Source organism: Aristolochia californica, unplaced genomic scaffold (genome assembly GCF_029961685.1).
Source record: "Aristolochia californica isolate CCGP_79_NKW_82.1479 unplaced genomic scaffold, dmAriCali1.0.hap1 SCAF_2, whole genome shotgun sequence".
NCBI lineage: Eukaryota > Viridiplantae > Streptophyta > Magnoliopsida > Piperales > Aristolochiaceae > Aristolochia > Aristolochia californica.
The window spans coordinates 3,737,635-3,753,869 of record NW_027181881.1 but is presented as its reverse complement, the minus strand read 5'-3'; the positions used below and the strand labels follow the sequence as shown (position 1 = coordinate 3,753,869).

The following is a 16,235-nucleotide window of genomic DNA, read 5'->3' as shown; positions in this document are numbered from 1 at the left end:
AGGAGAATCATTGAATGGTAATGCTATAAGAACATTCTAATTGTAGCAAATAAATAAAGAAAACTAAAAATTTAATTCTCCATTGCCATTTTTGCAAATGAAGAATAAAAAGATGAGAAAAATCATAGATTATATCTATAAACCATTGAACTATGAGTGCCTTAGATGTGTCCACCACTTTTCCTCACATAGGTTGACTACATCATTGCTGATCGGGAGGTGCGACGAAGGGCCATGCCACTTTACAAGGAGTACTTAGTGAAATGGCGGGACTTGCTAGAGAGAGGAGCGACTTGACAAGTGGATGTTGAACATTAGTAGTTTGAGGAGGAGGTTGTAGCCTATCTATGGGGCAACGTGATGAAGATGTCTATTTTATTGCTATGGAAGCATGATACATAGGCGGATGTGCCATAGGCAAAAACAGATCAATACAGCAAAAAATAAGTATACTAACAATATTACCAAAAATGGATTTCTAAAGTGGTATGACAAACATAAATCACCAAGATGATTGCACAGGGGCAACAACACCTTCAGGTACCTCAAGCAACACGAAACAACCAAGGTCTAAGCACAACTACAATAGTAAGGGCGCTTGCAGCCAACAATTGTTGCATATGCGCATGAGGCTGAGCAGAAATTGCACAAGCGAAGAAGGCCAGGTGCATGGGCAGGGGGGTATGGTTTGTTAGGAATGAAACGCCTTAATTTCAAACTAATGAGAACAATAATAATAATCGCGGAAGAAAGGAAAAACAAAAACGAAATAAACAACAAAATTTATACAAGTTCGCCTCAAGGCTAGAATACGTCTTGTCTTCTACCGTTGTAGTAATCCACTATAAACATGAAATAGTTTAAAAGAGATATCGCACACACTTACATGTATTTTCTCTAACCGCTCTTGGACTACAACTCTAACTCCTTCTCGGTGATGATAAAACCCTAATAGCGGCGCCCCTCAATTATAAAGATAAAATTAGGGCAACCGCGATACAAGAGTAAAGTTTCCAAACTGCCCTTAATGAAACAACGGTTAATATATCGTGAATCCGTGTACCGAGTCAGTGTAGGGCGTTGATTAGGGTCCACAACTTAACAATCTCCCACTTGGAGACTAATCCATTATCAATATCTCTTCTGCAATGACAACAACTTCTCAATCCTCAAAGAGAAGTCAAAATGAAGTTGCACACAACTTCAGTTTCTCAATCGTAACAGTCTTTGTCATCATATTAACCAAATTCTGACTTCCTTGAATCTTCTCACGTGCTAAGACTCCATCCTCCAAAGCTGATCAGATAAAGTGATAACGCACCTGTATATGCTTTGTTCTGACATGATAAACGAGATTCTTTGCTAAATGAATAACACTCTGATTGTCACAATATAACACATTCTTCCCATGCTTGGGACCTAATTCTTCCCAAAAAGACTACAACCATACCATCTCTTTGTTGGCTTTAGTCACAATAATATATTCTGCCTCAGTAGTGGAAAAAACAACTATCTTCTACAACTTAGAGGCTCAACTAATTGTTGTACCACCCAATGTGTATACATATCCAGTGGTACTCTTCCTGCCATCAATGTCTTCAACCATGTCAGCATCTACATAGCCTTGTAATCCCAAGTTTAACTTTCTGAAACATAGGCAGAGTCTGCAGTGCCTCTCAAATACCTGAGAATCCACTTTACTACTTTCCAATGTTACTTACCTGGATTACTCATATATTTGCTCCCCTATGTCTGTTCTAGTGCACACCATGGCATACATTAGCTATGTTGGCAAGCTCCTACTTTGTAAAAGGTGACTGCTCCTTAGATAGCCTAATGTGACTAGCCAAATGAGTACTTACTGGTTTTGCATCATTCATGTTGAATCTGCTCAACAACTTCTTCACATATTCTTCTTGTGATAGTTTCAAGACATCAATGTCCCTAGTAATCCTCATCCCAAGGATTTATTTTGTAGCACCCAAATCCTTCATTGCAATCTTCTTGGACAACTCCCTTTTCAACTTTCTATTTCCTGTTTGCAAGCATCTGTTATCAACATGTCATCAACATATAACAGTAGAATGATATAGGAGTCATTAAAGTTTTTCACATAACAACAATAATCTGCCTGACACCTCAAAAAACCATTACTACTCATAAAGGTGTCAAACTTCTTATACCACTGTCTTGGAGCTTGTTTAAGACCATACAAGCTCTTTTGAAGTTTGCACACCATTTTCTCCTTCCCTTGTGCTTTGAAACCCTGTGGCTACATCATGTAAATTTCTTTCTCCAAATCACCATGAAGAAAGGTTATATTTACATCCAACTGGTCTACGTGCAAGTCTTCATTTGCCACTAGTCTAAACACTGGTCTAATAGTAGTCAATTTCACTACTAGAGAGAAAATCTTAGTGTAGTCAATGTCTTCTTTATATTAAAAGCCTTTTACCACCAGTCTTGCCTTGTACCACTTGCTGCCATCATGTTCGTCTTTTATTCGGTACACCCATTTATTCTGCCAGGCCTTTTTCCCTTTTGGTAAATCAGTCAACTACCATGTTTGCTTGAATAACAGTGAATCCATCTCATCCGTCATGTCCAACTCTCACTTGGTTGATTCATCAACTTCTTCATGACTCTCTAGTTCACCTTTATCAATCAATAAAATATAATTTAGTGCAGGGGAGTACCTCTGTGGTGGTTTGCTAGTTCTGGCAGATCTCCTGAGTTAAGTCACAGAAATGTCTTGATTTACTTCTGGAGGTATGTTTTTCGAGTCTTCTTGAGCGATATTCTCCAACTCAATAACTGGAAGATCTCTCAATTGAATAACTGTAGACTTCTTGGCTTCATCACTTGTGTTCTCAAACTCTGTTTTCAACCTATCTTTATACATGACACCTTCATTGAAGATCACGTCTTTGCTCTTCATAACTTTACGACTTTGGTCATCCCATAAGTGATAACCAAACTCGGTACCACCGTAGCCAATAAAGAAACATATATTAGATTAGCATCAAGTTTACTTCTAACAATAACATCAATATGAATATAAGAAACACAACAAAAAACTTTCAAGAAATAAAAGTTTACCTCTTTGTCGCTCCAGACTTCTTCTGGTATTTTGCAATCCAGTGGTGTTGAAAAACCTTTGTTGATCAAATAGGCAGTGGTGCTAATAGCCTCAAACCATAACATCTTTGGCAATCCCACATGTAATCTCATGCTCCTAGCATGCTCATTCAAGGTCCTGTTCATCCTCTCTGCTACAATATTTTGGTGAGGTGTTCCAGGAATAGTCTTGTTTATCTTGATTCCATTATCACCATAGTATCGCTTGAAATCACCATCTGTGTATTCTCTCCCATTATCTGACTGCAAACACTTCACCTTCAAATCTGTCTCATTCTCAACCATTGCTCTTCATCTCTTGAATGTATCAAAAACATCATATTTATTTTTCAAGAAATAAATCCATATATTTTTGTTTGCATCATCAATAAATGTTACATAGTAGTTAGAACCACCAAGGGAAGTAACAGTTGAAGGCCCCTCACATCTGTGTGAACCAACTCCAATTTTTCTATCTTTTGCTCCTTTCCAGCCTTAGAAAAGCTAACCTTTTGCTGCTTGCCAACAATTTAGCCTTCACATAAACTGTTATGTACAATTTTCAACCATGGTAGCTTCCCTTTGGACTGAAGCACTTTGTTAGGGTATTGGGGTTAAGTACCGCCTTCCGCTCTTAACAGGTCAGTATTTTGGGTAGTATTGGCTAAGTGCATAACATCTGGTATCAGAGCAGGTGCTACGTCTCGACTTCGAATCCCGAGTGCAGCGGCAGCGGCATTGGAGGTATCATCTCCACGCCGGGTGGACAACACGCGAGTGCTACGACTAGTGAGCCGCCGAGGTCATCGGCTCGAGTCAGGCGGGGTGTGATGTTAGGGTCCTGGGGTTAAGTACTTATGCCTTCCACTCCTAACATACCGATCTTTTGGGTAGTATTGGCTAGGTGCATAATGCAGTTTCATTCCCTTCTCACTCATGTGACCGAGCCTATAATGCCACAAATCAAAATCAGTAACAACATCAACAACTGCAACTGTGTCTCTACAACTGGAAGTGAGTACAGAGTTTCTGTTTTAACTCCTCGTTCAACAACCATGGCTCCCTTAGTGACTTTCCAGGTAGCACCATTGAAAGTCACATTATTACCTTGATCATCAAGTTGCCCTACTGAGATTAGATTACACATAAGTTTTGGTACACGTCTCACCTTGTGAATTTTCCACACTGACCCGTTTGACATCTTCAAATTAACATTACCAATACCAGCAATATCAAAAGGTTCTCTGTCAACAAGATACACCTTCCCGTGATCTCCAACAACATAAGTCTTTGTGATCTCAAGATGTACGATAGTGTGAAAAAAAAACTCTTGAATCTAACACCCAAGAGTCAATAAGGCTATCAACCAATAAGAGTAAAACATATTGTACTTCTTCAGTAATCGCATTTGCAACATCATTTTTCTTTTCATCCTTCTTCGGTGTTGATTTCCCTCTACAATGGCCCTTATTGGAATTCCTCTCGAAGTTCTTGTCCTTAGTATCGACACATAGGGTAGAATTATATGTCAACGATCTTCCAGAGTTCTTTGAACGAACTTACTCTACAAGAATGGTATCCCAGACATTATTAAATATCAATTTCCCATTACCAACAGAGTTCCTGACCGCAACCCTCATAGGCTCCCAATAATTTGGCAGAGACACCAAAAGAATTAAAGCACGAAGCTCGTCAACAAATTTAATCTGAACCGAGGTCAATTAATTGACAATAGTACTAAACTCATTCAAATGCGATGCCACTTATGTATTTTCTGTCATCTTTAAATTGAAGAGTTTTTTCATGAGATGCACCTTATTATTTGCGGAAGGCTTCTCATACATGCCGGACAAAATCTTCATCATCCCCGCTGTGGTTTTCTCAGACACCACGTTGTGAACAACGTTCTTCGATAGTGTTAACCGGACTACTACCAACATCTGTCTATCGAGGAGATTCTACTCATCATCTTTCATACTTTCTGGTTTCATATCCAAAAGTGGTGTGTGCAGCTTTTTGCTGTAAAGATAATCAATTTGCATGCTCTAGAACGCAAAATCTATACCATTGAACTTGTTGATTCCAAGTTCTGATCCTTCTCCACCATCCATTGCTTTCAATCATGCACCAAAGCTCTAATTCCAAACTAACAAGAGTAATAATAATAATCGCGGAAGAAAGGAAAAACAAACAACAAAAATTATACAGGTTCGCCTCAAAGTGAGACAACGTCCTGTCTTTCGTTGCTGCAGTAATTTACTATAAATATAAAATAATTTACAAGAGATATCGTACACACTTACAAGTGTTTTTTCTAACCTCTCTCGAGCTACAACTCCAACTCCTTCTAGGTGATGATAAAACTCTAATAACGGTGCCCCTCAATTATAAAGAGAAAATTAGGGCAACCGCGATATAAGAGTAAAGTTTTCAAACTACCTTTAATTAAACAATAATTAATATATCGTGGATCCACGTACCGACTTAGCATAGGGCGTTGATTGAGCTCCAAAACTTAACATGGTGAGGCACTTTGCAAAAAGTGCTCGTAGGTAGTAGGTGTAGAGTCTGGTTGGTGGACTATTTTGTTTGAAATTCAAAATTTGAATTTAGAACCTATCCAAATAGATTAAGATAGGGCTATTTGAAACAAATAAGGGCATGCATGCTAATGCTCATTTGAATTTGAATAAAATGATAGATTTTATCTTGGTTATGTGGCAAATTCTCATACGGTATTGTATAATAAAGGATAAGAAAGGTTTGTCTCTGTTTTGTTTATAAATAGGCTTTGTAAACATATGTAAATCACCTCGATTATGTGCAAAGGATTTCCATTACACTCAAGACTTTGTTTATCTTTTTTTTTTTTTTTACATTTTTTGTTTGAACAGAAGGAAGGTCGACTAGCCTACTTTTTGTACGGAGTTATCTAGTTTGCATATAAAGGGTGTAAGAGTGACTAAAACTAGTGGCATGACACGTGGTGAGAAAACAATATAAAACAATCACTTCAAATTATAACATAAAATGCCAATATAAAACAAATTTTGGTAAGGCAAACATGATTAAATGGGTAGGGACATTTTCTAAAGTTTCCTCAAACCTAACCCCCACATGAGCCAACCTATTGTGATTCCAACTCATGTAACATTGCATGAGTTCTATTATCATATAATGTTTTATTACTATTATGCAAATACTTAAATAACAAGCCTATAGTATCTGATGGTATCCACTTGCTCATGAGATTCTCACACAGTTTGAACAAGAGTATAAGGATAACAAATACTTAAGCTTCAAGCTAGACATTCGAGGAGTGTTACGAAATTTAGGTTAGGGCTAGTGCCCGGCTCGGCCTAAACAATACAAAATGTCTTTATTACCAAAAGACGCTTCTAGTGCATCTCTCTCAAGTCGCTTCCCTTTTAGATTTTAATAGGTTTAGCGAGCCGCTCTCGAAAGTCTGCACTTCGGACGACCAGTTTCTTCGTTCTGAAGGGGGGTTGCTTCGTATGCAATCCAGGTAAGAGGAAGAAAGAAAGGGAAGTAGTTAAATTGTAATCGTACTTTTGTTTTTTCGTGCATCTTTTCTTCGTCAGATCTGCATATTTTGTTTATCCCTTTAGAGAATTTCTCTCCACTGTGTTGGATTTACTAAAATTTCCTGGCCTTTTAATTTTCAGTTGATTTTGGTATCTACTAAGTTATTCGGGTTTTAAGGTTTCAAACAAGCTCAGGATGTTTTTGACCAGGTGAGAGCATTTCCTTTTCAATCTAGGGTTCATTTATTAGGTACATCTGGGTGCAGTCTTTTTAACAATCCTTTTCTCTGTCTTTTTAAAGAACCGAATATGATAGAGGTGTTAATACTTTCTCTCCCGAAGGTCGACTTTTTCAAGTCGAGTATGCTATAGAGGCGATCAAGGTTGATGACTATTATCCTTCACTACGTTGGTATAAGGCAGTTGTATTGTGCATCCTTTACGTTTAATGTGGAAATTTGATTTTATTGCAGTTGGGTTCCACTGCCATCGGTTTGAAAACAGAGGATGGAGTTGTTCTTGCTGTTGAAAAGCGAATCACTTCACCTTTACTGGTCTGTATTTTTTTTTTTTTTAAATTTTATTTTAGAATGAAGCGAGAGTTACACCACTAGACCGTATGTCCATTATGCTGGACTGTTTTTGTTTGTTTATGTCATCAATAACATGTTAAAACCATAGTTTCCTGGGACTTTGGTTTTTAATCAAGGTCAGTTTTGTTATGGAAGTTGGGCATATGCTGGGAATATAGATTCATAGTTGACAAATTTAGTAGGCCTTTGCTCCCATCAGGAGTTATGGTCATTTCACATTGCTGATTATAATAATGAAAAGTTGCAGTGCCATTAAGATTAAGTGCATATAATTTTTAGTTTTTAGTGTGATGTCTAACCAGTAATGTGAAGTTACTCTAGTGATACTATGATGTCTAACCAGTGATATGAAGTTACTTTAGCGGTAGTGTGATGTCTAACCAGTAATGTGAAGTGACATTAGCGATAATACGATGTCTAACCAGTAATGTGAAGTTATTTTAGCGATAATATGATGTCTAGCCAGTAATTTGAAGTTACTTTAGCCATAGTATGATGTCTAACCTGTAATGTGAAGTTACTTTAGTGATAGTATGATGTCTAACCAGTAATGTGAAGTTACTTTAGCATCTAACCTGTAATGTGAAGTTACTTTAGTGATAGTATGATGTCTAACCAGTAATGTGAAGCTACTTTAGCGATAGTATGATGTCTAACTAGTAATGTGAAGTTACTTTAGCGACAGTATGATGTCTAACCGGTAATGTGAAGCTACTTCAGTGGTAGTATGATGTCTAATCAGTAATATGAAGTTACTTTAGGGATAGTATGATGTATAACCAGTAATATGAAGCTACTTTAGCGATACTATGATGTCTAACCAGTAATGTGAAATTACTTTAGTGATAGTATGATGTCTAACCAGTATGTGAAGTTACTTTAGAGATGTTGCAATGGATTTTTTTTTTTTTTTTTTTTTTTTGTGAGTATCAGATTTCTTGGTCTCGGCTTTAGTGGAGTTTGTCAGCTACTTTGTTTGGTCCATATATTATTTTTAACTTGCCTAAGATTTAAGTTGATTATAGTTTTTATAAATTTGGTTAAAAAGATCATGGTACAGAAAAGCAATGCACAGCACACAGACATCTTTATTTAAGATGCCTGTCTGTTTTGGTTGTCCCTCTGTCTGAAAGCATCTTATTAGAAGCATTTGCGTGTTAAATTGTTGAAAAAATATTCCAGCCTTTTTACATGCCTGCTTTGCTATGTGTGCTAATTTTCGGTATGTGGGAACTCTGTTACATACGCATGTCTTTGTGCTCTCAAATCTTATTTCGTATGAACTTCTATCTTTGTTGTTGAGTGAACTGATGACAAATTATAGTATAAAGTAGCAATTCTTATGGTCACTAGGTAATTACTCAAAAATGTTTATCATGCAGAATTTTCATTCAATATCCATTGGGTTGTTTAAAGCATTTCTTATATTTCTTGTTGGCATCTATGGTTGAGAATGTAATTCTATGAAATTATTTTTACTTCTTTTTACATTAACTTTTGTTTATCTATTGAGCTGAGCAAAAAAACTTTGGAGTTAAACAATTTGGCTTTTATTGTCAAAAGTAGATGAAATATTGGAAATGGGTGGGAAAGGGTATGGGGAGATTGGGGTTTTGAAAAGATGCTGAAGATTGTTCGTTGAACAACTCTTTCTCTCTCTCTCTTTTGTCATTGTAAACTGTAAGTTTATCTAATATTTTTATCCTACTACTGGAAGAAAGTGCACTGACTTTTTTCCAGTTATCTGCTTAGCTTTTCTTCTCCAGAATAGAAAAAATATTTCAAGAATTGAAATATTTGTGAAAGGCAACTTGCTTAATTAGAAGTTGATCTGCATTTTTCTTTGAGTTGTCTGTCTCCTATACAGATGATTACTAAAAGCGCTTAAAGCCATGAGATTATGATTCTGGTCCCTATCCCTGATCGTGCAAAAAATTATAACCTAATTTTCTCATTGTTATAAGTATACATAGTTCCCCTCGTAACCCTTTTTCCAATTGCTTTTTATGTCGTTTCATGGTTTTGGTTGGAAGAGAGTCAACTGCACATTGCCTCTGAAGTGTGCATTTGTTCTTTTGAAATGCTGTTCAAACTTCTCAGTTTCTTACAGTTGTTTTTCCAGAGAGGCTTTGATCGCAAATTTGATGGTGAAAGTGAAATGCCTATGAAAGCTGTTCACTTGGGCCCATTAATATTGTGCAACATGGAATCACCAGTATAGTAAAAATGTTCATATAGTTCTTTCTACCACATTATCTATTAGTATATTTATACAATATATTATTGTATGAAGTATAGTTGTATTCTATAAATTAATAAAGTGAATGGTTTTAATATAGACTAGATAAAATACCTATTTTGGATACTAGGCTATTTGAGTATACATGATTTTGAGGAGGAGACCCAACCAATAACTACCTTTCACCTTCAACCCAGAGGCACCGAGAAGAATAGTCCACACTGAAGTCTGAGAAGATGGAGAGTTCAGCCTTAAGTGCCAAAATCTCAGACCAACGGACCTAGACTAGGAGACAGGGATCTGCCCTATATGGTCCCTAAACACCTCCGGCACTTGCTGGCCCCAAAAAATCCAAAGCATTGCCATCAAAGTTGAGTTTGGGTGACACCAGGGGGGAAGGGCAATAAGGCATCAATTATCGCAAAATGGGGAGGCTAAAGGACTTCTGAATTCGCCCTTGTACGCAGCCAGGCTGCAGTGGAGCCGGTAGTTCTGTAAATGATTTCATCTTTAGAGGCTTTGGAATGCTGAAACCTTCGATTGTTCCACTCGAGCCACAACTCCCGAGGAATGTGAACAAGGATGGCAGATAGCAAACGTTTTTCCATACTTTGGGAGGCTCGCCCATTTACTGAATTGGTAGAAGATACTCAGATAACTTGGGGCACAAAAGGAGAGATCAATCTTGTTGAGGAAGTGAGCTGAAAGCGCCATGAAAAAGGGTAGTGGAGGAGGAAGTGGTCAACACATTCATCAACAACATCGCAAAGGTCACATAGAGTGTTTGGAACAGTGTTGCCTCGACGCATGAGATTGTCAACCGTAAGAATTTTGCCAAGTAATGCACTCCAAAGGAAGAAGTGGGCTTTCGAAGGGCGAGAGAGTTTCCAAGCCACAATGATTGGGAGCCGTATGCCATCCCTGTAGAATGGTGTATTACGAGGAGATGGAAAGAGTCCCATTCGCTTCAGCTGTCCAGATGATTTTGTCTTCCTAATGAGAACGGAGCCGGACATTTTGAAGGATGGGAAGGAGCTGGAAAATGTCAACAGTTTCCTTGTCCTTTAAACCTCCTTTGAAGTGGAAGTCCCAACCACCATAACTACCACTCACATTATGAGACTTAGCAATTGAGGTGATTTCAACCAGACTAACCAGATGAGGGAAGGAGTCCCAGAGGGGCTTGCTGTCAATCCACTCGTCCATCCAGAATCGAGTGCTCTCCCCATTTCCCACATAGTGACAAATACCTTTTGAGAAGGTAGGAAGGAAAGGGTAAATGGATCTTTATAAAAGTGAAAGGTTTCGACGAGGATTCCCTTCCAGCCACCATCTACCACTCCAATTCAACTTGGTCAAAGGCATGCTTCCACGTAAGGTTTGACATTGTATTTAGACGCCAAAAGCTTTTAAGAACAAGTGCGAGGTTCATATCTTTTACCGATCAAACTCCTTGTCCCCCTATAGACTTTGGGGGACAAACATCGCTCCACCAGGCAATGTGGTACTTGAAGCTCCCATAAGCCCCATGCCAGAGGAAGTTTTTCTTTAATTTCTCAATACTGGTTCTCATGGATGCCAGATATGGGAGGAAGGGCATGAAGTACATGCATAGCCCTGCAATACATGAGTTAAATAGGGTTAACTTGCTGGCCTTGGATAGGAGTTTTCCCTTCCATCTTGAGAGACGAGCCTCAAACTTTTCAATTTTTTTTGAGAGAAATGGATAATTTATTAAGCAAACACAAGATGTACAAGGCTTGCTAGATGAGCCCTCCCTTCACAACAAGAGATTGGAGGGAGGCTCCTTGTTTGGCAAGCGAGTCAGCTAAAGAATTAGCTGAATGAGATACATGAATCCTTGAACAGTGAAAAAGGGTGTCAATTTCAGAAATGTTGTGGAAGATAGCCCAATTTCTCTAGGGCGCGTCAATAAAGGAAGAGCACCAATTGATTACCACTTGAGAGTCATCTTCTATAATGAGAGGGCCACTGAGATGATCACGGAATGTGATGAGCTCTTGGAAGAGGGTGAAGAGCTCGGCTGAAGTAGATTAAAAAATACCCATTGATCTAGTATAAGAGATGAGTGTGGTGAAAGCTCCACCATACCCAATAATGCCTGGATTGCTACGAGCGCTGCAATCAAAGTTAAGCTTGAGCAAACAAGGCTAAGGAGGTTTCTATGCAACGCTAGTAGGGGGACGAGTGGGGGCTGACATATTCACTAAAGCACACCAATTGGTGCTTAAAGCCATGAGGAAACATGACCGGCGATGATGCAAGAAATGTCCTCTGCACTGCTGAATTTACAGTTGAACCTTCTGTTGTTTCCCTCCTTCCAAAGAGCCCAAGGGATATGGGCAAGGCAATTGCTAGAATGAGTTTACTAGTGCTGAGAAAATTGCCTGGGAGGCAAAACTATAGCCCGATTTGACGGAGAGTGCTGGTGCAAACATTTCAGGAAAAGTGGCAATGGAGAAGGAGGTGGGGAACCGTCTCGTCGCTGGAACCAGGTCAAGAAACATCCTCAATCTTTTCAATAATCAATATCCAAAGACGTTTCTCAGGTCTCTTGTCAAATAGGGGAAAGGCTGAGGTAGGTGGTTGGAAGCGACGCAATAGAGCAGCCAATGTAGTTGCGAATGTCCACATATCCTCATCAGCAGCATGGAATCCAATGATACTTGACTTTCACTAGTTAATTTTTTTTCCAAAAGTTAATTCAAATAACCCCAAAAGAGCCTTTAACTTCATTAGTTGGTTCATGGAGCCTTCACAAAAACATAAGCTGTCATTGGCAAATTGAAGAATGATGATAATCAAGACAAGGGACTCGGCACTTGGATTCAACCAGCATTTTCTAGTGGCAGCATAAATCAGAGCATAGAGATGCTCAACAACTAAATCAAAGAGAGGTGGCGAGAGAGGGTCACCTTGACGGATACATTCTAGGCTTTGAGGAGAACCATGCCATTAGCGAGTAGAAGAGAAAAGCTACCCGAGGAGATGCATTGTTTGATACAAAACTTCCACCTCCCCCAAACCCCATCATTTCCATAATGTGCTCGAGGAGAGGCTAATTAATGCAGTCAAATGCTTTTTCTAGGTCAAACTTAAGCATGAGTCTCGGATTCTTCATCCTCTTGAAGTTCATAATCTGATGGGCAGTCATAGCTGAGTCCATAATGCAATGGCCCTTACTGAACGTGCTCTGATGGCGTCTTGTCTGTTTGTCTAGGCCTAGATTTGAGGGGGAGTGTAATTAGGAATATCCCTTGTGGAGTATTATCAGGAAAGGCCATGTAGTTATTCGTTGGAAATGGGCTTCTAACTTCTGCTAGTAATTTTGGATGGACCTGGATCCGACTTGGACATGGTATCAAAGCTATTGTTAACTTTGAACTTTGTAATGTTATTGTTGTCATCATAATTGCACATGGAATGATGTTGCAAGGTGTTGCTTATTGCCGATAAAGCTCTAGAATCTACACATATTTTTGAGTTTTATAACTTTTTTGAATTCTGGTTAGTTACCGCATATATATGCTGTTGTGATTGCTAATGCTTTTGATGCCCCTTTTCTTCAACCACATCTGTACCTTGGTTATTTTGGTCTATTGGTTGCACTTCATATTGAAGCAAAGTCATTGGGTATGTTAGAGGTCCTATTCCATCATAGTACAGCTTCTCTGTGGGTTAGTATAACAATTAGTCATAAGGAGTAATATCTGAATGGACTTTGTAAAAAGGTAAACTTTGTGAAGAAAGAGAGAGGTAGAGAGAAGAGTGTGTGAGCCCTCCAAATCAGGGGCAGAAATCGAGCCCTTCTCCTACTAATCACACTTTAGTGAAAACTTGCCAAGTCACAAAAATACCCTTTCAACTTAAACCCTTGAATCTCTTTGATTATTACTCAGAACTTTACCAAATTTGAAACTAATACTTCTAACATGACACTTAGCCTATGGCTAACTTCCAAGGTGCATACAGGACGAGTGAAATGACCAAAATACCCTTTCAAGGAGTCTAATAGATTAAAATTGATGAACAAAAATAAGAAAGAAAGAAAGAAATAGAAAGCGAAGAGATTTTAAGATGCAGATCCTAGTTCATATTATTTATAATTTTTCCTTTTGATTGCATGAAGTTCACGTTGGCATTGAGTGAGTCTGAATTGGTTATGACTGTAGGAATATTATGGCATTTTGCATTATTGGTTTTGAAACACTTTCAAAGTCCTGAGGTTGGTGTTTTATTTGTCACTTTTTCATTTTTTTCATTCTTCGTTTGTTTCCTTTGTTTTTCTTTTCTTTTCTTCAGGAGCCTAGCAGTGTCGAAAAAATTATGGAGATAGATGACCACATAGGGTGCGCTATGAGTGGCCTTATTGCTGATGCTCGGACCTTGGTTGAGCATGCACGTGTTGAAACTCAGGTATTTTTCATTTTCTTCTTAACTTGTTGATAGGTATATTACACATGGATTGCGGTGGATATACACTTTATTGAGAAGTTAGTATCTTATTTCTTCTCTTTCACTTTTTGTTCTTATTTCAGAATCACAGGTTCTCTTATGGTGAGCCAATGACTGTTGAATCTACCACACAAGCATTATGTGATCTTGCTCTCCGATTTGGTGAAGGCGACGAAGAATCAATGGTTGTTTTTTGCTTCTTGTTAATAAAAGTTCACCTTTGCCTTCCGAGTAATCATCACATTTATTGCTTATGTTTCTTATAATTTTTTAACTCGTTTTTTTCCATGCTCTCATTTCATATTTTTCCATCTTAAGTGCATGATCCAACATAGTTGCAACCTTCATAGTTGGCAACCATAAATTGTAAAGAAAGCATGCCTTTGTGCGAATGCCTCTGGTACAAAACTTTAAATGTTAGGCTACAATTAGTCTGAATGCTCCCTTTCAACCATGTTCATTTGTTTATCTTTCTGTTCTGGAACCTTTTGGGACCATTCCATTGCCATAATTTAGCAGGGACCAATTATGCTAGTATTCTTGGTTTTGTATTCAAAGCATATAATTAAAGATACTATTTCAATTTTTTTGATGGGTTATACTTCTTGATATCACAGTCTCGACCTTTTGGGGTGTCTCTTCTAATTGCTGGTCATGATGAAAATGGCCCTAGCCTGTAAGTTTCCCCGAGTCTTTTCACTTTTTAGTATTCAGTGATATCATGGATTAACATGCATAGCTTTACTAGAAGGGAGTTGGGTCCAATCTAGAAATAGTTTGACTAATGGGGCCCTCAAGAAGAGAAGGTTGTGACCTTAAAATACTGTTTAAATTTGTGGTGGTCAAATCCCTGTAGATTGGAAGCTAGGCCTTTGATACGATTTTGGTACTCATTTATCAGAAGTTGCATTATGTAGTATTTCATTATGCAATGCTCCTTAAGGTGTTTGTCTTTGAAAAGAATCTTGTGGTTTCGTCAGATACTACACAGATCCATCTGGGACATTCTGGCAGTGCAATGCAAAGGCGATAGGCTCTGGTTCAGAAGGTGCTGACACCTCTCTGCAGGAGCAATACAGTAAGGTGATTATGCCTTGATTTCTTTCCAAGATCCGTAATTATGGTTGCATTACTGTAAATGTTGAATATTTTCATCACTTTCTTTTATGAATCAGTGAAGATTAGGAGTCATATTGGTTGGTTCCACGTGTTCTCTTCTGAGTCAAGGAGTCACAGGTCGGACAAATTTAGTATGTTTACTTTTAATGGAAGAAAATGTTGTGTATTTTTCAGGACCTTACTCTCCTAGAAGCTGAAACAATAGCCCTGTCCATCCTGAAGCAAGTCATGGAGGAAAAGGTAAAGAGTTAATCTCAGCCTCATTGTACATTCAGTAGACATTTAAATCTGCTTGAGGAAAATATGGGACCATACAGTATTCCTGTGTTTTGATCGGTTTATACTATTGGCTAGTTCTTGCTCATGGCTTTTTAACACAGGAATGTGTCATTAACTTACGAAATTGGGTCTTTGTTGCTTTCTGAAACAATTCTTATTAACAGTTTTCTCCTATGTAAAAAAATAATTCTCATGCATTCCATTTTATCTTATAGAGTGCATGTTTCATCTATATGACCAGGTGACACCAAATAATGTTGATATTGCAAAGGTCGCTCCAACGTACCATCTCTATTCTCCTGCTGAAGTAGAGGCTGTCATTAGTCGCCTATGATTAGAGAGAGAAAAGTTATCAATTTCTCTCTTTTCCCCTTCAATGTGACATTTTACATACAAGCATTTGGGGCAGAGACATTTTACTCTTTCAGTTGTGAGAATTTAAAATTACGGAACTCTTTATTGTTGGGCGGAAAAATTTTCATCGAATCTTATGGGATAGAAATCAGATTACAGGCTTTGTGGCGGAACAAATATCAATTGCTGATTGGCAGCATTTGACATTTACAACTAGCACTTTTTTTATTAACATGCTGATAACTAGATACAATATTGTAACCTGGTTGATGAGTAGTCTCTGTCACGCCTTTGCTGTAGATGAATGAATGTCCTCCATGTATCCTACTCCAGACCGAGAGATTGAAGACTGACAAATTAACTGAACAACTGCCTCTTGGTGGACGGTGAGTGTGAAATGTTATCAATTGGTTAGGCGAATTGGATTCAAGTGGACCCAATTTATAGTGGTTTAACATTTTTGTGCACTTTGGTCGTCCGGTCCTTACCTTTGCATCCTACCTATAGTCCAAT

General features: G+C 38.2%; 1 protein-coding gene across 1 annotated transcript; it reads left to right on the top strand.

Moving 5' to 3' along the window:
- The first annotated feature begins 6,507 nt into the window (after positions 1-6,507).
- LOC137955705 (proteasome subunit alpha type-5-like) lies at positions 6,508-16,044 on the top strand. Its single transcript, XM_068802783.1, has 10 exons — positions 6,508-6,643; positions 6,804-6,872; positions 6,964-7,045; positions 7,136-7,216; positions 13,818-13,931; positions 14,054-14,155; positions 14,588-14,646; positions 14,951-15,053; positions 15,264-15,329; positions 15,610-16,044. Exons 2-10 carry the CDS (start codon positions 6,859-6,861, stop codon positions 15,700-15,702), a joined length of 714 nt encoding a protein of 237 aa, XP_068658884.1. The 5' UTR covers positions 6,508-6,643; positions 6,804-6,858; the 3' UTR covers positions 15,703-16,044.
- Positions 16,045-16,235: the final 191 nt, after the last annotated feature.